This window comes from Sander vitreus, chromosome 21, assembly GCF_031162955.1.
Source record: "Sander vitreus isolate 19-12246 chromosome 21, sanVit1, whole genome shotgun sequence".
In the NCBI taxonomy this organism is placed as follows: domain Eukaryota; kingdom Metazoa; phylum Chordata; class Actinopteri; order Perciformes; family Percidae; genus Sander; species Sander vitreus.
The window spans coordinates 26,551,924-26,572,813 of record NC_135875.1 but is presented as its reverse complement, the minus strand read 5'-3'; the positions used below and the strand labels follow the sequence as shown (position 1 = coordinate 26,572,813).

The 20,890-nt window shown below is 43.0% G+C and overlaps 1 protein-coding gene across 2 annotated transcripts in view; it reads left to right on the top strand.

The window, feature by feature from the left end:
* The window catches only part of mtr (5-methyltetrahydrofolate-homocysteine methyltransferase), a 58,881-nt gene that overhangs the window by 13,705 nt on the left and 24,286 nt on the right, over window positions 1-20,890 (top strand). Inside the window, exons 15-25 of one of the 2 annotated variants that reach the window (XM_078278806.1) lie at window positions 762-947; window positions 1,039-1,218; window positions 3,437-3,553; window positions 4,310-4,450; window positions 4,583-4,672; window positions 7,266-7,418; window positions 8,489-8,596; window positions 11,187-11,287; window positions 12,124-12,191; window positions 15,983-16,103; window positions 19,636-19,717. In XM_078278806.1, coding sequence (XP_078134932.1) covers window positions 762-947; window positions 1,039-1,218; window positions 3,437-3,553; window positions 4,310-4,450; window positions 4,583-4,672; window positions 7,266-7,418; window positions 8,489-8,596; window positions 11,187-11,287; window positions 12,124-12,191; window positions 15,983-16,103; window positions 19,636-19,717 — 1,347 coding nt within the window. The remainder of the gene's footprint in view (window positions 1-761; window positions 948-1,038; window positions 1,219-3,436; window positions 3,554-4,309; window positions 4,451-4,582; window positions 4,673-7,265; window positions 7,419-8,488; window positions 8,597-11,186; window positions 11,288-12,123; window positions 12,192-15,982; window positions 16,104-19,635; window positions 19,718-20,890) is intronic. The other variant, XM_078278807.1, reaches the window with a different exon arrangement.

Here is a 20,890-nt window from a genome sequence, read left to right as displayed (position 1 = left end):
CACAGCTGTGCTTGAAATACCGCTTCACAGAGTTGTTAGCATGAATGTGGACTTGTAGACTTATTTGTCAATTATGATCAGCACCCAAATGATGATTGCATTCCTTTGCAGTAGGGCACATGTGTCAAACTCAAGGCCCGCGGTCCAAATCCTGGCCTTCACAAATTTGTATCCGTCTTGAATACATTTTAGCTTGCCTAGGGAAACTATTTTTCACACTGCAATTATGCGACACTTAAAGCAGGATTTGGCAGATTTGCTGCCTTTGAGACGCAGACATTCCCCCAGAAGCTGACACTTTTCATTTTGAGGTTGTGAAACAGGTTGCTGTGACTTGGCTGTGTGGTAGCCTGCTTTTAAAAATGTAATCATTGTTTTATTTGATTTGCTAAACTCTATGATGGCTAAGAAACTTTTTGCTGACTTTTTTAGGGCTTTGTGTCGACCAAACTGTAAGTGAGAAGACTATATGAGACATGCAATAATACAGCCAAAGATATTTGACTTTTCCGATGAAATAATAACCTCTACATGTCTGGCCCTTGATGTGATTCTCATTTCCAGTGTGGCCCTTAGTGAAGTTGAGTTTGACACCCCTGCATTAGGGGCTTGTGTGTGGGGCTAGCCAGTGAATATAAACTTGTTTCAGTTCCCAACTTTGTCATTTCTTGGGGCTTTTACAGCATTAACCATCGCCTTCAGGGATGTGAGATCCTTTTATTTTCCCTCATGTTTTCTCCTGAAACATCTCTCCTCCCCAGGTTCCACTGTGTATCGACTCCTCGAACTTCTCAGTGATTGAGGCTGGGTTGAAATGCTGTCAGGGGAAGTGTATAGTCAACAGTATCAGCCTGAAGGAAGGGGAGGAAGAGTTCCTGCACAGGGCTGCCACTGTGAAGCGCTACGGAGCTGCTGTGGTGGTCATGGCCTTTGATGAGGAGGGACAGGTGAGGCGGCAAACACACACACACACACACACACCTTCACACAAAAACACACAATCCTATGTGCTGACAACAAGTCTGCTGTCCTCTCAAGGCGACAGATACAGACCGTAAAGTGGAGATCTGCACTCGGGCCTACAAGCTGCTCGTCGACAAAGTGGGATTTGACCCCAACGACATCATCTTTGACCCCAACATCCTCACCATCGGTACAGGCATGGAGGAACACAACGACTACGCCATCTACTTCATCAGAGCCACCAAACTCATCAAGGTAATGCACCTGTCAGTCCGAGGAAGAATGAACGCAAAGTCAACCAATCCTTACGCCACTGTTAAGCTTGATTTATGGTTCTGCGGAGGCTCCACGCAAAGCTTTCTCCATAGCCTACGTAAGCGGCCTGAAGTTTATACTTGTGCTTTGGTGTGTGCGTCGATCTCTTTAAGAGAATAGCAGGGCCGGCTTTTATGTGTGTGTGGGGAGTGTGGTAGAGCGAGTGAGAGAGTGACGGTGATTAGGTTCGGAGAGAGGAGTGACTCTATATAGACATAGTGATAGAAACTGTCTCCTCTGTTCTTTCTGACCACGTTTGGAAATCTGGAGCAGGAGAAGTTAACCCTCTCCTTGATTTCATGTTGTTTATGGAGAAGGAGAACCAAGAGGGTGGGAAATGCAAAGCTACCAAGCCACGGCCGAGCGACATGCGTCGTGTGGTGGGGGGGGACTACGCACGACAGTAAGCATGATCGGTCCGCGTACAGTACAGGCAAAGACTCTGTGTTAGGGACTGTTTGTTATTTATTTAAGGGGCTACCAAATAGGTTTTGGGATCTTTAGTCAAAATAGACTTGACCCTCCCTTCGGCAGCAATACATTTTTCTATGACCCTCCAAAATGATTGGGAAAACGGGCATGACCTTCCCCAACAATTTATTGATGCCTTCTGTACTGGTTTGCCCTTGGCAAAGATGTACAGATAGCCACTGTTTATTTACAACCATGACATACATGACTTAACCTCTGCTTTCTCATCTTACGCATCACACTCCTCTGTTATGGTACGCATAACACATAAACTGGTTGCTATGGACTCGTCACTAGGCTTCTTCAGTCATTGTATATTTTAGCATACCGGTATAGGTAAAGCTGCCGAAGCTGAACATTATCCAAATTGGGGGTTTGCATGCTACCATTCCATCCTTCTCAAATGAGTCGGGTATGGCTGCAGCCTGGAGACCCCCCCTCTCATGTCCTCCCGGCTGGTGATGAAACTGAGATTAGCTCTAATATTGAAGTTTATGTTCTGCTCGTTCAACGGGTGTTTGGTAAATTGCTCTTCAACGCATTTAGAGAGGATTTGGACCCCTGTTTCTATTCTTAATTCTTATCACCTTAGTGTTGGTGATTTTCACTTTTGGGGCTGGCTAAAACCTCTTTTGGGGGGGGTGCCAACAATTCTTCTATTGGGAAAAACCCTGCTGACTTACTAGCTGAAATGATTTGCCTTTACTCACTTAGTGATTGTGTCCACATTATTGGTGATTATTTATCAACACGCTCATTGTGTAAATATTTTGTGAAAGCACCAATAGTCAACCCTACAATATCGCCGCAATATCGACATTGATGTATTTGTTAAAAAATATCGTGATATTTGATTTTCTCACATCGTGATATTTGATCACTCAGCTCTAACCTCAATCTCCTTGCAAATGGCTAAAGCGCTTTGTTTTCCTACAGTTGGGCTTCTCTTTCTCCCCAATAATCCCTCTGTAATCTCATTGGAGATACCTGTAACTAACATTTTGCTTATGGAGGTTGTTTGGAGCTCTACACAGTCTGGGAGGGAGCAACCTCTACCTGACTGAATTCAATAATACCTTAATTCAGGGGGGGGACGTGTCTTAAAGGGATAGTTTTCAGTGGGGTTGTATGATGTTCTTGTCAGTGTATTACTCCCATTTTCCACCGGGCTCGTCTGTGCTGCGTTCCGGCTGCGCCGCTGTTGTTCCGTCCTCCGCCACCGGCCATACCACACCGGGAGCGTCTCAGAAGCGGAGCGTCTTGTTGCCGAACTCGCAGATTTTATTGTCTCCAAAAGTACTTTAAAGAACAACATGTGTTTATGAAGCTAGTATCTAACTTCCACTCCAGGCACTCCTGCAATTAAACTCCATGTCTTCTCCTTTCTGACGTTGTCTTTTGGTATATTGACTGGATGGTCTTGCTGTTTCACTTCCTGCCCAGCTGTCCGAACGCCCCGCGGCTTGCATGAAAATAGACCTGGCGTGTATCTTCAGCGGAGTGGAGAGCCGCTTCACGCACGCTTCTGGGACGCGCCGTGCCACAGCTGGTGGATTATCAAACATTGACTTGAATGGCAGCGATTGCTCGCGGGGCAGGGGGCACACCTGGAACGCAGCTCAGACGCGCCCAGTAGAAATGAGAGGTTACACTGTGTGTGTGATTGTGTGTTTGTATGTGTGTGTAGGAGACATTACCAGGAGCCAGAGTTAGTGGAGGTCTGTCCAACCTGTCCTTCTCCTTCAGAGGGATGGAGGCCATCAGAGAAGCTATGCATGGGGCATTTCTCTACCACGCTATCAAGGTAAACACTGACACACTGAAAAATGCCTCGTCATTCAATACCCAATTTCAAGGGCACCTGGGTAGATCAGTTGGTAGAGCGCACGCCCATATATCTTGACGCAGCGGCCGCAGGTTTGACTCCAACCTGCGGCCCTTTACTGTATGTCATTGCCCCTCTCTCCCCTTTCCTGTCTTCAGCTGTCCCTTTATAAATAAAGGCCTAAAATGCCCAAAAAATAATCTTAAAAAAAAAGAAAATTCCCATTTCAATACCTAAGGAGTAAATCTCATCAGAGTCAGCGAGCCAATAAGAATGCAGCATGCTTATACCAAGATCTAACAATGTTTGTGATTGGCTGTCTAACGTTACACGCCGCAGAGACACGCAGGAAAAACTCTACGTTACACACAGAGACGGGGCGGACAAAAAGATTTGTGCCGTAATGTTGTAACTTCTTTTTATTTTATAAAATTGGTATCGGTAAAAGTACCGTTTAGGAACCGGTACCGGTATCGAACATTTTTTTAACAATATCCAGCCCTAGCTATAATGTCCCTAGGAAATACCAGTCCAGTGAGCAGAGCATTCACAGGCAGACTTTATTTGTTACATTTATTTTGCTATTTTGGTATCTGGTACTTTGTTATAAATAATGGTGTCTTGTAAGCCCGTTTGGGCTGGGCATTTTGTATGCATGACACAATAATAACATTTTTCATTCATTCATTCATGTACCCCCTCTCCCCCCACTGTCTGTCCTCTGTCCTGTCTCAGGATGGTATGGATATGGGGATAGTGAATGCTGGGAACCTGCCGGTCTATGACGACATAGATAAAGAGCTGCTGTTACTGTGTGAAAATCTCATCTGGAACAGAGACGTGGATGCTACTGAGAAACTACTGGCCTACGCACAGGTACACACACACACACACACACACACACACACACACACACACACACACAGATACGTACATACAAAGAATACATCGTGCTGATGTTGCTTTAGTTTGGTTAACAGATGTTGACTTCACTACTCGTGTTCACAGAACAATGTGAAAGGAGCGAAGAAGGTGGTTCAGACAGACGAGTGGAGAGAAGGAAGCGTGGAGGAAAGGTTGGAGTACGCTCTCATTAAGGTAAAAGAGGCCAGTTGTCTGTCACTTCTAACTGTCACTTCTAACTTCCTATGCACAAACTCTAAATTTGTATGTTAGTGTTGACACATGAAGACTTGATGTGCTTGTAGCTGTTCTCTATACTCTAAATCACCTCATGTATCACTAATATATTTAGTCCCAAACAGAAAGAATGTAAAGTGTCTATATGTAACTTTCAGTTTGTGTTGATTCTAGCGACCCCTTTGGACTAAAGCGATAGTGTTTTTACCACACCTGCTGTTTTCTTTACGGTGCTGTGTTGCCCACTGTAGATTACTGAGTTAGTGTTATAGGGAGGTCATATAGTTGGGATGAATATTTTGCTCAGACAGAAAATCATTCATTTACAATAAAAGAATAAATTACAGATGCATCGTTTCATTTCCAGTGTTGCTTACGGTAACTTAGTCTACTCTGGATGTCTCGGGAGCTAAACCTGGTATCACTGTCTCTGTGTTGTAGCAACCAACGTAGTAATAACTTAGATTAATATAGCGCATTTCATGAAACCCAAGGACGCTTTACACAAGTACAGGGGGACAAGGTGAAAGAAAATAGTAGGCCAACACCAACACGGACTGAAACGAATAAAACGTCCATGCTAAATGAAAGAGGGACATCATTTAATGTTGGCTACTGACTACAACCACATCACGCATTGTAAAGTTATTTTATGAATGAAATAGACATATTACATACCTGAGGGACAATTTGGGGACGTTTTTGAACCATTTACAATCCAGTAATTGTCTCCATCTGTTGAAAGCCTGACCAAGTGTGACTCGGTTTTGTCCGTCGTCTTTCATTTTCCCTTTTATCTTTTATTGTTCTTTGTTTAATGTCCTTCTTTCCTGTGATGGCCCTGCCCCAGTATCAGCCATAACTACAGCAGATCACTTCTAAAATAAAATAAAAATACAATTAGGCCTATATAAAGACATCTCCTGCTACCTTTTACCTGGCTGGATACAAGAACACAGGCTTCTCCAGTGTTACACCAAACTCAGTGACCTGTCAGAATGTGTGACTGTAGCTCCGTCTACCTGCCGTAAACCATTCTGTGACTTCACGGGAAAAATCTGACCCGGGCAAAGGCATTAATACAAACTATATATAAATAGCGTTCCTTTCACTGTTAGTCTCGTTTGCTGTTACAGCTCATTTATGATCATCAGATGAAATATTAAACAGTTTCAGAAACATTTAAAAGTTACATATATTCACTTTAAGCTTTACTTGGCACTGGGATCATTTAAATCATAACTCATTTGAAATGTCAGTGGACCTGCACCTACAGTTGAAGCTGTATTTATTTTGTGTGATTCTCTCAGCGACTCAGTGCAGCAGTACAGGATTATCTGTTCACTTGTTCCAATGATTTAAAATCAAATAGCTGGTTTATACTCTTGCCTGAAACAGAAAGGAAACGTGTAAATGAATGGAATCTACATTATGAGTTGGGCTGTATTTAAACACAGTGTAGATGGTTACAGTGAGCAGGAGGAGGCAGAACAAGAAAGCCAGAACAGTACCAGGCAGTTTTTTGCCCCACTGCTGACCAGATGTTGGCTGAGATGCTCAGCTTTGTTATCAGACAACATACATTTCAGTTCAGTGGAGCTGACAGCTCCGCAGAGTCGTGTTATTGCGACTTCATGACATTTCATAAAATTCTGTAGCAATGGCAATTATTTAGCAGAAACACAATTCACTTTTTATTTAAACATAATAAGAAAAAGCTAACCAAAACATTTGAACAGCCTCTAAAAAGTCTTAGTCTGCCTAATCATCAGTTGCATTCAACCGAGGTCTATCTCTGTTCTCCAACATTCTTGTAAAAATGTAAAATGCTGATTATTTCATCGGCGTTCTTGGCGAGCAAGTCTGCAACCACGTTCCTAACATGCTGGAGAAGCGCTGTTCTCACTCGGATTTTAAGTTTTTTTTGTCTGTGACACCTAAACCTGCTGAGACATGTTAGTGTGTGTACACCTCGGCTTCCTTAAAGCCTCATGCAACATTCTAGACTTGTTTCCAACCGATGAATATACTAGTTCAAAATGATTTGGTCTCTTAAAGGTGCATACTAGTTTAAAGTGATTTTAAGTCAGGTTTTGCAGCCAACATTTTTTTAAAGTGGAAAATGCTTCCAGAAAAAGAATGTCGAGTTTTTGTTTTTATTGTCAAATTGATTTTTTTTTTTTTTTTTTTAACCCTATTTCACTTTTAAAGTAAACACTGACTGAGACCAGTTCTATGTATCTATTTATCTTTTAATAAAATATAATATAGAAATCAAACATAATTTGCTCTATTGTGATTAACAACCCACCCCACACACACACACACACACACACACACACACACACACACACACACACACACACACACACACACACACACACACACACACCTTAAGATATGTGCTCACCATTTTAAAATGTTAGCAAGAACATCAAGGAGGAAATTAAGGGCTATTATATAAACTGTATGAAAATAAAGAATTCTAGGGTAATGTTTTAATTTCTTCTCTTTTCTTCTGTAATGCCCCGTCCTGTGTTGTTGCTGTCAGGGAATAGAGAAGTATGTGGTGGAGGATGTGGAGGAGTGTCAGGCTCTGGTTGACCGCTACACTCGACCCCTTCACATTATCGAGGGCCCCCTGATGAACGGCATGAAGGTGGTGGGAGATCTCTTTGGTGCTGGGAAGATGTTCCTTCCCCAGGTAGGATAGTCTCATGGTCTGTTCAGCCGTGCTGGCTGTCACTGCGCACACTAACCAGGATTGTGATTCATTACTCTGTTACAGAAGTAGCCTCAGGCTAATTAATTAGCTAGTAAGTGGCGATTTTTGGCAGCCAGCCTTCCAAAAGAAAACACAATGAAATGAAATGCTAACCGATCATTAACCGTTGTCTCAGTTCACCTTCCGGGAACTCTGACACATTTTCCGCACTCTGCCTACAGCTGTAGGCTTGTACCGTTAATGTTCTGTGCATTGTCAGACACATGCAGCTACTTTCCTGAAACCGCTTGCGAGGCTGACAAGTCCACAGCGGCGTGTATGTCCGAGCCTGTCTCCACCGTCTCCACCTGCAGGTTGTCAACTGTGTGGTTTGGAATGAAAGGGAGAAAACAGGACTGTAACTTTTTTTTTTGTGATTTTTTTTTTTTGACGACATAGTTAAGGCGGCAGACGTGTGTTGCTTAGGTGGCCGCCTTAACTGCAAAGTGCTGCGGAAAACCCTGCTCATTGATTGCAATGTTTTTTTCGACAGAAAGTTCGGTTACCATTGATAATGTTGGACATTGCCCAACCATTACTCTTGCATTGCCAGACCTCCACAGCGCTGTGAAGTAAGGTCGGCCACTCCACACATTCAATCTGATATAGAAGAAGAAGAAAAAACACTCTGGAGCTTAGCACCGCCCAAAACAATTGTGATTGGTTGAAAGAAATGCAAACAACCCCTGACTGTTTTTCTACCTATCCAGGAGTGTTTGCTCCTGTTGCCAGACTTTCCTCCTCAGCATTGTGGAGATAGGTCTGGCAGTGCGAGACTAGTCAATGTGTAACATTAAGCTGAAATCTATATAACATATAATCAATATTATGTTAATCCGCAGTAGCGTGTAGCAAAGTGCAAATTTCAGGGTGACATTGATTCCAAACAAATATATATTTCTTTTTGTGTATCTCTGTCTGTTTATATTGGATTCAACATTTCTATGCTCACCAATGTATTTCAGCTTTTGTATACGGTAATAAAACTTCAAGTCCTTGTGTGTTTGTAGGTGATCAAGTCGGCTCGTGTTATGAAGAAAGCGGTGGGCCATCTGATTCCTTTCATGGAGAAGGAGAGGGAGGAGATGATGGCATTGTCGGGGTCAACTGAAGAAGTGGTCAGTCTCAACTAAATATGGGTGCATTTAGTTCTCTGATTTTGACCAAGGTATTCCCAAAAAGAGGAGACCTACATGTGATGTCACAATACTAGTTCAACGTAGCGTAGCTCCGTTAAATGAATGTTTGTAGCCTTAAATTCAAGGACGTCCCAAATAACTTACATGACCTGTTGATTTTGTTTACATTACATATCCAAAGTAAAGGCAGTGTTTCCTTTAGGATTTCTTTTAGCAGTGGGGGCAGGTCTGTCCAACAACCCTCCAAATGTTTTACGTATGAAATGGAACTGACACTTCGCTGCAACACAAACAAATATATTTATTCACCTCTATTCACACACAATCAGGCATATTTTCAGTTGTGATTGAACTGTATGTTTTGAGGAACTATAGGGCACTTAATATTACTTAATATACTACTACTTAATATCTGTCACATGAACAGGTCTACAAAAAGAATTTTACAAGAAATTCTTCATAGGGAAACCAAAACCCAAATGACTACATCTATAGACTATTTCCAATTTATATTATATTACACTGACTCACTTACCGTTTCCAGATGTTTGATATCAGGACGATGAGCTGACAGAACTGACAAGTTGAACATTGTCCAATTAGAGCTGTTGGTTTAATAGTCGACTTGGTAGAAAGCGAACGTTTTGACAATAAACTCCATCAACACAACAGTATGTGGAGTTAAACTGGACGGGCCCAATAACCTCTGAATAGTTCTACTTGTTGTTAAATTGCAATGTGAGCGGCAGCCAACGGGGGGGCATTATGTCAGCAGGATAATTTAAAAGGCAACCGCAACTACTTTTTTTTGTACAGCCCTATTTCTGATACCGTGGTGGCAGAAATTTTGCCATGGTGGGCCGCCACTACAAAATCAACATAGAGCAGGGCTGGGCAGTGGTGGCAAGGCTCCAGGTATGAATGTGTAACTGTGTGAATGTGACAGGTCGTCGTTGCAAATGGGAATTTGTTCTCAATCAGCTGACAGGAGTGTAAGTGACTTAAGTGAATTCCTACCGAGGGTTACATATTACCTACAGGTCCAAATGTGTACATACCTATACAATGTACTAACAGAAACATAAAAACTAGCACTAAAGAAATGAGGATGCACATGTGTCTAAAATGCTGACCATTTCAAAGTTAAAGCTAAAGGGATGTCCAGATCATGTTGTTTGCTGCCCTTGATCAAAGTCCTTTCATTGGGTATCTTTATATATATATTTGATTAAAAAAAAAAAATCACATTTCATCACATATGATTAAAGCAATTTTGATGAGCTTGACAGCTGCATTAAGAAAATATAACCTGCATCATAGCTTTTCTTTTAACAGTTTCCTATAATAAAGTATAGTCTTCTATTAGACTTTGTATCATATCTATAGAGAGGTGTCTCCATTTCCAGTATAAAGAAAAGATTCAAATGCAAACTTTCAGCCTCTGGCTGACGAAAGCAACGAAAAGCAGGTATTGTGTACAGCTCAGATTGCATATTGTGTGAGATGCTGACGGAACATACCGTATTTTCCGGACTATAAGTCGCTCCGGAGTATAAGTCGCATCAGTCAAAAAATGCGTCATGAAGAGGAAAAAAACATATAAGTTGCACTGGACTATAAGTCGCATTTATTTAGAAATTTATTTCACAAAATCCAAGACCAAGAACAGACATTTAATCTGGAAAGGCGAGTTATTAAACTACCCAACAGCCCCCAGAACAAGGGGCTGAATACGGTAGGTGTCGCTATGTTAACCACCCATCTGTGGACTCCTTCCTCCAGCTCTGGCCATCTGGATTTCAGCGCGACTAGCTTTCTTTGTTTTCTTCATTGCAGTAAGACTAACCTTTTCTCCAGTTCTCTCTCACTCCAAACTCTCGTTCTGCTACTCGATTACCGTTTTCGGCTGCGTGTTTTACTACCTGCAGTCTCCTGCAGCTTCTTTTCTTTCTCAGTTGTCTTTAGGAGCAGCATATAGTCGTCACAAGCCTAGAGCGCCTCTCGCGGCTGTAGACGGTAATGTTTTCAGCATGAAATAACATTTAAAAACATGTTAAATTATATATATTTTGATATATAAGTCGCACCTGACTATAAGTCGCAGGACCAGCCAAAGTATGAAAAAAAGTGCGACTTATAGTCCAGAAAATACGGTAATCTTTAGAATGTAAATTAGCCAAGCCTGGAAAATATTTGATTTAATAAATATATTTTAACCAGTAAGCTGCTACTGTATCAGGTTTAAAGTAAGACCTGCAGACATCTGTCTTGTCATGACTGAAATTTGCTGGTGGCTGTTATTTTCTGTAGGTTTTGTTTATTGGGGTGCAATGGGGACAGACTTGGTACAAACAAACCAAAGATCGAAAATGAATTGGTGTCTTGCCTTCCATACGATTGGTCACAAAATTCCTGGATTTGCCCCAATCCTTAAGATCCTTTATAAAGTGAGCTGAAGTAGTGACTGTGCCTAAAATCATATATATATATATATAATATATATATGAACGGATTCTATTCTGTTCTCTGGTCCTTTAATTCCTCTGACGTATTCTCTTTTGGTTTGCAGAATCCCTTTCGGGCCACCATCCTTCTGGCTACAGTGAAAGGAGATGTCCATGATATTGGCAAGAACATCGTAGGTGTGGTGCTGGGTTGCAACAACTTCAGGTAAAACTGGTTTACAGTTCCATTTTTGATTCCCACTGAACATTAGTTTATTTTTCTGTGTCAATGACTATGGGTAAATAGCAGTTAACCCTCAGGGGCCTAAGCCATATTTTCCAATAATTGTGTCGCCTGGTTTCCTTGTGTAATAATGCATGTATAACCTTAACCCTGTGATGCACAATCAAGTTATAGACATAATTTTCTTCAGAACAACCTGGGCTATCAGGATATGCAAGCTGCAGGGATGTCACATGAATGTATACATTTTGATATGTCTATGAAGACAAAAGAAAACTAAACAGAAATTGAATCTCAGAGAAATGTATTGAAATCACAATAAGGTACATGAAGTCTTGGCAATCAGGGGAAACAAAAATTAACACTGTTACGAACACAAATAAAAAAACTGTTTAGATTTATTCCCAGAAAAGTCCATATGCTTTTATCCAAAAAGTTAGTTGTGCCATCTCCAAAACACATACAATATTATACAAATGCACAAATAAGAATCTACGCATTATTCTTTATTGTGCTGTTATATCATTATTTTGGCTATTTTGTATGTGAATCAGCAAACTTACACAGTCAGGATAGTGGCAGCATCTGCAACATTGCGCCGCCAAAAGTGCCAGTGGAAAAACCCCATAGTAGCATTAGCAGTGCAGTGTCCTGGTGTACTATTCCCCCACACATTTTAACATTAATCTTACCTGCTGCCAATGTACAGAAAAACTATCTACAATTATTATCCACAAAAAGAACCTGGACCTTCCAGAGAAATGAAGAGGAATACGTGAGTGCTTACCATTGGATTTAGGATGTTTCGTGTCTTTCAGAGTGATCGACATGGGTGTGATGGTTCCCTGTGATCAGATCCTCAGAGAGGCCATCAAACAGAAAGCAGGTACTGTGGACAGCTCAGATTGCATATTTTGTGAGATGCTGACGGAACATATTTTTTAGAATGTAAATTAGCCAAGCCTGGAAAATATTTGATTTAATAAATATATTTTGACCAGTGATCTGCTACTGCATGTGGTTTAAAGTAAGTCCTGCAGACCTGGCTATTCTGCTCAACACAAATCTATACTGTACACTTAAGGGCATCATTTCCCCTCACCTTTAAAGGTCCCATGGCATGGTTTTTTAACATTAATGTGAGTTCCCCCAGCCTGCCTATGGTCCCCCAGTGGCTAGAAATGGTGATAGGTGTAAACCGAGCCCTGGGTATCCTGCTCTGCCTTTGAGAAAATGAAAGCTCAGATGGGCCAATCTGGAATCTTCTCTTTATGATGTCAAAACGGTCTCCTAAGCCCCTCCGCCCACAAGGGAGAGCTGTGCACGATAGAGCGTGTGTGAAGAGGGGGGAAGGGGAGGAAACCTATTTGCAGCTCGTGCGCGGGGAAGGGGGGGGGGAGGTCGCTATGAAATATGTGTGCCTGAGCAGTGATTGACACGCAGTTAGACACCCCCCTGGCCCTGATTGGTGCATCTGAACAGGGAGCGGTGGATTTTTGCAAATCACACTACAGGCTGTAGGTGGAGCCAGAGGAGCTGGATTATTTATTTTTTTAAATTACCTGCTTCATGTAGTTCTACTGGAACATAGGGTCAGTTTCAGCAAATATGACAGAAAATTAGTTTTCTAAGGCTTACCTACTGCACCTTTAATAGCAAAGCTACTATTTTCCTACCAAAGATGGTGGTATGCAAGCCACCACTCCAGAATGTGTCCTCTCTGTCTTCATGCAGCCGTGAGTAGGCTGATAGTATGATGTTACTCCATGTTTCACAGCCATCAGAAAACATTGATTTGTACTGTTGATTAAGAGGTTGTGTTGTGCTAGCTGTTTCTGTGGTGCAACTTTTTAAAGAAGATATTGAACTTTGCCTTACATTTGGAACACGCAAACATTTCAGATACCATGCAGCACATGATATTTCAAAGGGCCTTGGGTCTGATAAGGCAATGTTCCATGCTCTCACTGGGTGTGACACAACCTGACAGGTTCTGCCACAGTTCACAGAGGCCTTGTTGACATTGACCATGTCACCAAACCAAATACTTCAAAATGCAATACACAGCATTGACAGGTTTGTGATCTTGCTCTATGACAGAACTAGTGCATGCACCGAACATTTCCTGAAAGAAACTTTTTGCGAGAAAAAACTATGTAAGGCAGATTCCACCAACCAGTGCCTGTCTGGAACAACATACAATGTGTGGGGACATTTATTTAAGTAGTTGTACATTTTTATTTCCAACTTGTATACGTTTGTACATTCTTTCCTTTGTATTTTTATTTTTTTTTTTATCTTTATTTTTTGAATATTTGTCCTTGTATTCTATCCTAGTGGTGTGAATCTTCACTGGTCTCACGATTCGATTACAATGTTCCGGTCAACGATTTGAATCGATTGGATATCCTTATGCATCGCGATGCGTCACGTCCTCGATATTATTACATATTGCTACACATGGTTTTCATCAACAAATTCCAGCAGTCAGATATATATGAACTGCCCTTTTTATTGTATCTGCTCTTAAAAAAAACACTTCCTGAATGTAGTGGAGTCTGAACACAGCAGACAACAGACACAAAAAAGCAGCAAAATCAACAAGTAACATCAGTAGGCAATAATCGATTATGGTCTGTCACTGCATCGATGCAGAATCGTCCAGGTCCGCATCGCAATGCATCGATGCAATGATTAATTTCAACGCCGCTACTCTATCCTATTTATTATTTCTTGTATATGCTGTATGTGTGCTGTGTGTTTGATATTTTGCTGCTGTAGCACTGAAATTTCCCAATCTGGGATCAATAAAGTCTATCTATCTAATCTAATTTAGCACAGATGAAGGTTTGTGAAAAGATATAGGGGCGCTGCAAATTTAGACCCTGTCCGCCTAATATCCATCCATCCATCTTCGTCCGCTTATCCGGTATCGGGGGTAGCAGCTCCAGCAGGGGACCCCAAACTTCCCTTTCCCGAGCCACATTAACCAACTCCAACTGGGGGATCCCGAGGCGTTCCCAGGCCAGGTTGGAGATATAATCCCTCCACCTAGTCCTGGGTCTCCCCGAGGCCTCCTCCCAGCTGGACGTGCCTGGAACACCTCCCTAGGGAGGCGCCCAGGGGGCATCCTTACCAGATGCCCGAACTACCTCAACTGGCTCCTTTCGACGTGAAGGAGCAGCGGCTCTACTCCGAGCTCCTCACGGATAACTGAGCTTCTCACCCTATCTCTAAGGGAGACGCCAGCTACCCTCCTGAGGAAACCCATGTCGGCCGCTTGTACCCTGGATCTTGTTCTTTCGGTCATGACCCAGCCTTCATGACCATAGGTGAGGGTAGGAACAAAAACTGACCGGTAGATTGAGAGCTTTGCCTTCTGGCTCAGCTCTCTTTTCGTCACAACGGTGCGATAAATTGAATGTAATACCGCATCACCTGCTCCATTGTCCCCTCACTCGTGAACAAGACCCCAAGGTACTTGAACTCCTTCACTTGGGGTAAGGACTCATTCCCTACCTGGAGAAGGCACTCCATCAGTTTCCTGCTGAGAACCATGGCCTCAGATTTAGAGGTGCTGATCCTCATCCCGGCTGCGAACCGATCCAGTGAGTGCTGAAGGTCACAGGCCGATGATGCCATCAGGACCACATCATCTCCAAAAAGCAGCGATGAGATCCCCAACCCACTGAACTACAACCCCCTCCCCACCCCGACTACGCCTCGATATCCTGTCCATAAATACTACAAACAGGATTGGTGACAAAGCGCAGCCCTGGCGGAGGCCAACTCTCACCTGAAACGAGTCCAACTTACTGAAACACTGAGTCACACACGTCTCGCCTTCATAACAGAAACAAGGAAATTCATTTTACCCGTTCTCCCTCCCGCTTGGTCAGTGGCTGCACGTGGGACTGCTGGGATTGTGTGAGTAATGAAAATGCGATAGGGGGCCCCGGCTGTCAATCAATGTCTTCCAGTGATGCGGGCCCCTGATTGGACCAGGCCCGTAAGCAACCGCGTACCCTGCTTACCGATAGTTACGCGTCTGAACCACTCAATTCTCATTGGCTACCTGCCAATGTGGCAGGTAGATTGACAGTGTTACCCGCCAATTGCAAAATTCACCCGCATTTGGCGGGTGGTCGGGTGTTAATTCCATGCCCTGGTCCAGAGTCTTCCCCACCCCTGACCCAACTCACCACCAGATGGTGATCGGTTGACAGCTCCGCCCTTCTCTTCACCCGAGTGTCCAAAACACACAGATCAGATGAAACGCTTATAAAGTCGATCAGGTCGATCGGACCCTGCCCGGAGGACTCTATCTCTTCCTCGTTTATTCAAAGGGTTTTTGAACCATTCTTTGTCTGGCCCCTCACCTGAGACCACTTTGCCTTGGGAGACCCTACCAGGAGCACAAAGCTCCAGACAACACAGTCCTCAGGTTCATAGGGACACACAAACCTCTCCACCACGATAAGGTGATGGTTCCCGGAGAGGTATTTTCCTAAATGTTGAAGAAAACTGATTTTATGACTTATGATGATTGCCACAGTGTGTTGATTAGAGCAGATGTCAGAAGACCACAGACATGTTTTTTTTCCTCTTTATCTTTTTAAGTTTGCTTTATGAAATAGCTTTTAATCTGAGAAATGTTGGTTTGCTTTGTTCCTGCAGATATTATTGGTTTGTCTGGTCTCATCACTCCCTCTCTGGATGAGATGATCTACGTGGCCAAAGAGATGGAGAGACTGGGAATGACAACACCACTGCTGATTGGAGGAGCCACCACATCAAAGTAACCTAAACACACACATACAAATCTGAGAAAATGCAGAAATATACAGCACCTCACTGGTCAAGACACATTTGTGTATGATGGGTAACTGGTGCTCTCAGCGAATCAAAGTTAAAGGTGCAATATGTAATACAGCTAGTGTTTAAAATAGTTACTGCAGTACAAATTCAAAATACTGGAGAGCGCCTTGTCCCCCACCCCCTCCTTCCCAGACTCAAAGTTCACGGAGGTTGCCAGGCTGAGACCGCAGCATCCAACAATGTTGCTAGACGCTTGACTCACATAGCCAGACATTACTTCACAGCACAGCGGAGTAGCTAACGTTAGATGCTGGCTATATTGACAGTCATAGAAGCCCGTGCTCACGTGGAGCTCTATACCCAACTGACAGACACGCTTCCTTGGTTTAGAATTACAGAAGGAACCGCTAAAAACACAACAACCTCGCTGTCCTCTCCACCCGACGGACAGACACACTACCTAGGCTTAGAATTATAAATAACCCTACCTTGCCGTCCTCTCCCCCCGACTGAACACACTTTATTGGCTTAAAATTACGGCAACAGTCTCTAAACACACTGCAAACTCACGGTCCTCCCGATTTACAGCCTCCCTCTCTTGGCTTAAAGGAGAACTCTGGACGATTTTTACCTGAGTCTTCATCACTAGATGTCTCCGAGTACTGTCGATAGGAGGAAAAAAAAAGACCAAAATCGGTGCTAGCAAACTGGAGTTGCTGCAGCTAATGGCCAGAGCTCCCAGTTAGCTAAAATGCCAGTTGTGGGGGCGTGTTCTAAAGAGTGCCTTTGTGCCTCTTAACAGACACAAGGCCCGTTTCGTTTTTTTGCGTGTCCCCCCTGCGGCAACCCCCGCCGCAGCCCAAACGCACTACCCCCATTTAAAATGAATGGAAAGACCTGCGTGTTTGCCGGACCGTCAGACAGCCGACGCAGGCTGTGTTTTAGGCCTAACTCATCAAAAATCGTTATTCAAACTGGACGGAAACAAAATAAAACTTACCAAATCTGTCTTAGTCAAGTCTTTCCACTGTTCCACAACAATCACCAACTCTGGATTGGTAGAAATAAATTGTTTAAGTAAAAATGTAAGGCTTTCACTCTGTCTTTTTGGAGGCAGGCCATTAAATTAGTAAAATACAGTGACAAAAACTGCCCTGCTGGTCTTGGTTGTCTTTTCTAGTTTATCTTAAGGCGCTGACACACCAAGCCGATAATCGGCCGATGGACAGTCTGGCGAGGTCAGTGACTCAAGTCTGTTCGGTGTGTACCGTGCCGTTGTCCGTCATTTTGGCCGATTTGACATGTATAATCAGCAGGGCGGGCACTGCCAGCAGTCAGACTCAAATGACCCATCTGATTGGTGGCGAGCTAACCCGGAAACGGGGGAGCAGAATGAGCGTGACTAGAGTCTCTCAAAATCTGACGAAAATCTTTTAAACTGACCTTTGTTGATCTGAAATGAAGACAGATTCAGCAACTGCACGGCCTATTTCTCTCTTAAAATGTTTTCAGAAACACGTTTCAGTGAACTATTTTAGTCCAACATGAGATCGTATTCTGAACGAGCCGCCATGACAGTCTGTCTTTGAATTTCCGGAGAAACCAGACCCACGTAACACGTTCGTCCAATCAGCTGCCGGTTTCATTTTTGGGCGACAATACAGATTAGCGCCGCCTGCTGTTATGGAGACGTATTACGTCTCGTCTCTTTGGTGTGTTCCGAGGCACTTTTTTGACCAATTCGGGGAGACTGATCAGTCCCACTGCCTTTTCTGCCGAGGGTCGGCCGTCTGGTCTGTGTGTCTGCAGCTTTAGGGTTCCTAAAAAGTTCTACAGCGCACCTCTGCCCAAATGAGGAGTAAAACGCACATACAGGCGTCGTCGACTACAGCATATAGCAAAAAGTGCCCACGCTGACATTCATTGCAGCAGAATGATTCAGTTCTGTTGGCATCAGAGGTTAAGTTGGGCAGAGGCAACAGTCATTCTGGCATGGCTGAACATTACATCAGTTACCAGTGGCAGTGTATACAGATGGAGATGCACTACCTACTCCTACTGGTTGGTCAGGCCACCTGCAGGGCTTAAAGGTTTTACATTTATATAATACTTAAAGCTCTAACTCTTGTTACTCTTGTTCTTGTAACTCTTGTTGTGGTCACAGAGTTTACTAAAAAAGGTTTTGAACAACTCACTTCAGCAGTTGGTTTTTCCGCTCGCCATCATCTTGCCAGTCAAAAAGTGTCTGTGTACACAAACTATGTTCTCAATGCTGGAGTTCATGTGTAGAGCCCCTGGTGATACTTAGAGCAAATTTTCATGTTGTGTTGAGCCTTCTTAGTGTTTTATAAAATTAGTGATTTTGATGTGATCATAGTAGTGTCCCTAGCACTCCCATTCAAAAGGCCATTTGACCAAAAACGAAAATACGGTCAATCTTAAAAGTGGCGCTTCCGTCCTAATTATGCTTTTAAACGACTCGGGTACATTCATAAAAAGACCCTAGGTTGCATTTTGGCGAGAGTTACACTTTAATTCAACACAGAGCACACGTTTCCTCCAGGGCAGCATTCCAGGCTCACAAATGGTTTCTTGCTTTAACACCTGCACCTGTGTGGAGAGGGGGAGCTTTATGGTAGAAGGTAGCGCGAATCCCTCGTTTGTTAGGTCCTACTGATAAAGCTCCTCACTTTCATGTGGAAAGAAGCAGCTCATGAGCATGAGACATAGCTTTCTACACGCTCCAAAGGCCCACAGAGGATGCTTTAACGATGCTTTGGATCAGATGTAGAGGTGTGACGAGATCTCGTCCCCAATCTCGAGAGATTAAAATGTGACGAGACTTCTCGTTGAGGTAAAAATTGTCTCGCGATATCGGTCACAAGCGCAGAGCAGCAGCCGGTAGACAAAGTCTGACCTGGTTGGTCTTATAATACATCTGGCTTTGAAGATGAGACTGGCTTGGACCTCTAAATCAGCATAGAAGATCCCCCAGCAGTTCGCTGAAGTTGACTCTGAGTTCACTTTTGCAGAGCGGTAGCGGAGTTGCAATTTTAAAAAGCTGCCTGTAAAACCCAGTGTTAGAGGGTACGTCTGCTCTCTCTCTCTCTCTCGCTCTCTCTCCCCCTCTCGCTCTCTCCCGTGCCCGACACACACACAGTTCACTGTGGCGCTGAATCGTGCAGATCGCTCTCTTCACTGAAAGGAGTCGGAAGCAAAAAGCAAAACCTAACTTTACTTTTAATGATATTAAACAAAGACAAATGTTCTCACTTTGTCCTATAACGGTCATTAATCAATACAAGAGCAGCCTACTTCCTTGGTTACGTTGTAACCTTGGTTCTCTGAGTAAAATAGTGTTAAAATCTTGTCTCGTCTCATTCTCGTGAACCCAATCTCGTGTCTCGTCACTCCCCTAATCAGAAGAGCTTTACTAGACATATAATGGATACATAACATGTTGATATTTTGCAGTGCTCTCTTGGGTAATTTGTGTGCTTTGTGTTTGATAGGACACATACAGCAGTGAAGATCGCCCCACGCTACAGTTGTCCTGCTATCCATGTTCTGGACGCCTCCAGGAGTGTGGTGGTGGTAAGACATCTCTGGAACTTCTCTAGGGCCGAGAGTATTACTGGCGTTTTTCACTCCTACCCTCTAGCCCAGGGGTTCCGAAACCATTTTGTGCCAGGGACTGGTATATTCATTAAAAAAATTCCAGGGACCAGATGTCAATTTGAAGACCTCAATTTTAAGATGCATCGTTTTTAAACATAGGCTGTTACGGCTTTACACAGTGCTTCATTTAAAACATACATTCATACTAGGGCTGAAACGATTCCTCGAATAACTCGATTACAAAAAATCCTCGAAGCAAAATTCTTTGCCTCGAAGCTTCGTTAAATCAATGTAATTAAGGTTGTACGGCTCACTGTGTTTCCGCACGGAGGATAATTACTAGCGCACACAACAGGTTGACGCTTCTGTGGACACAAGACCGTTTATATACTGTCTATGCACGAGACTGACGGCCCAGATTACAAATGAACGAAGACGGAAATAGCGAGGGTCTAAGAGAAGAGACAGGCGAGAGAAAACGACAGAAAGTTTGGGATCATTTTAAGGCAAGGCAGCTTTATCTGTAGAGCACATTTCAGCAACAGGGCAATTCAAAGTGCTTTACATGAAAACAGATTAAAAAATTAAAAACAGATTTACATGAAAACAGATTAAAAAATTAAAAACAGATTTACATGAAAACAGATTAAAAAAGAAAAAACAAGTTACAGTGCAGTATAAGAAATTAAACATTGAAGAGCAGTTAAAACAGTTAAATATATAAAAGCAGATAAAATAACTTTCCTGGACTCAGTGATCCAGTTTTTGGAAAGCCAAATCTTTTTGACTAATATGACAGATATCTCCAGCAGTCCGGTCCATACTTTCTAACCATCTCAGCCACTATGGGTCCAGATGCGTCGCACGGCTTTGAGGTTTCATTCCCCATAGTTACAGAAGCTTTTCCTTTAGTATACTCTTATCATTTTCGATGTGGTCTTCACCGCAAAGCTTAGTTCTTTTCTTCGGCAAACCTTGCAAAACCCGGTACAGCCCTGCAGACAAAAATCTCTTAATAGTTCAGAACGTGTTCTTAAACTATTTTATTTCTTCTGCAGTCTGTCTCTAAATAGTCAAGAACTCGCTCAGAGTGTTTATAGACTATTTTTTTCTTTTTAGGCCTTCTGCCTAAATTAGTTAGTTACTTCG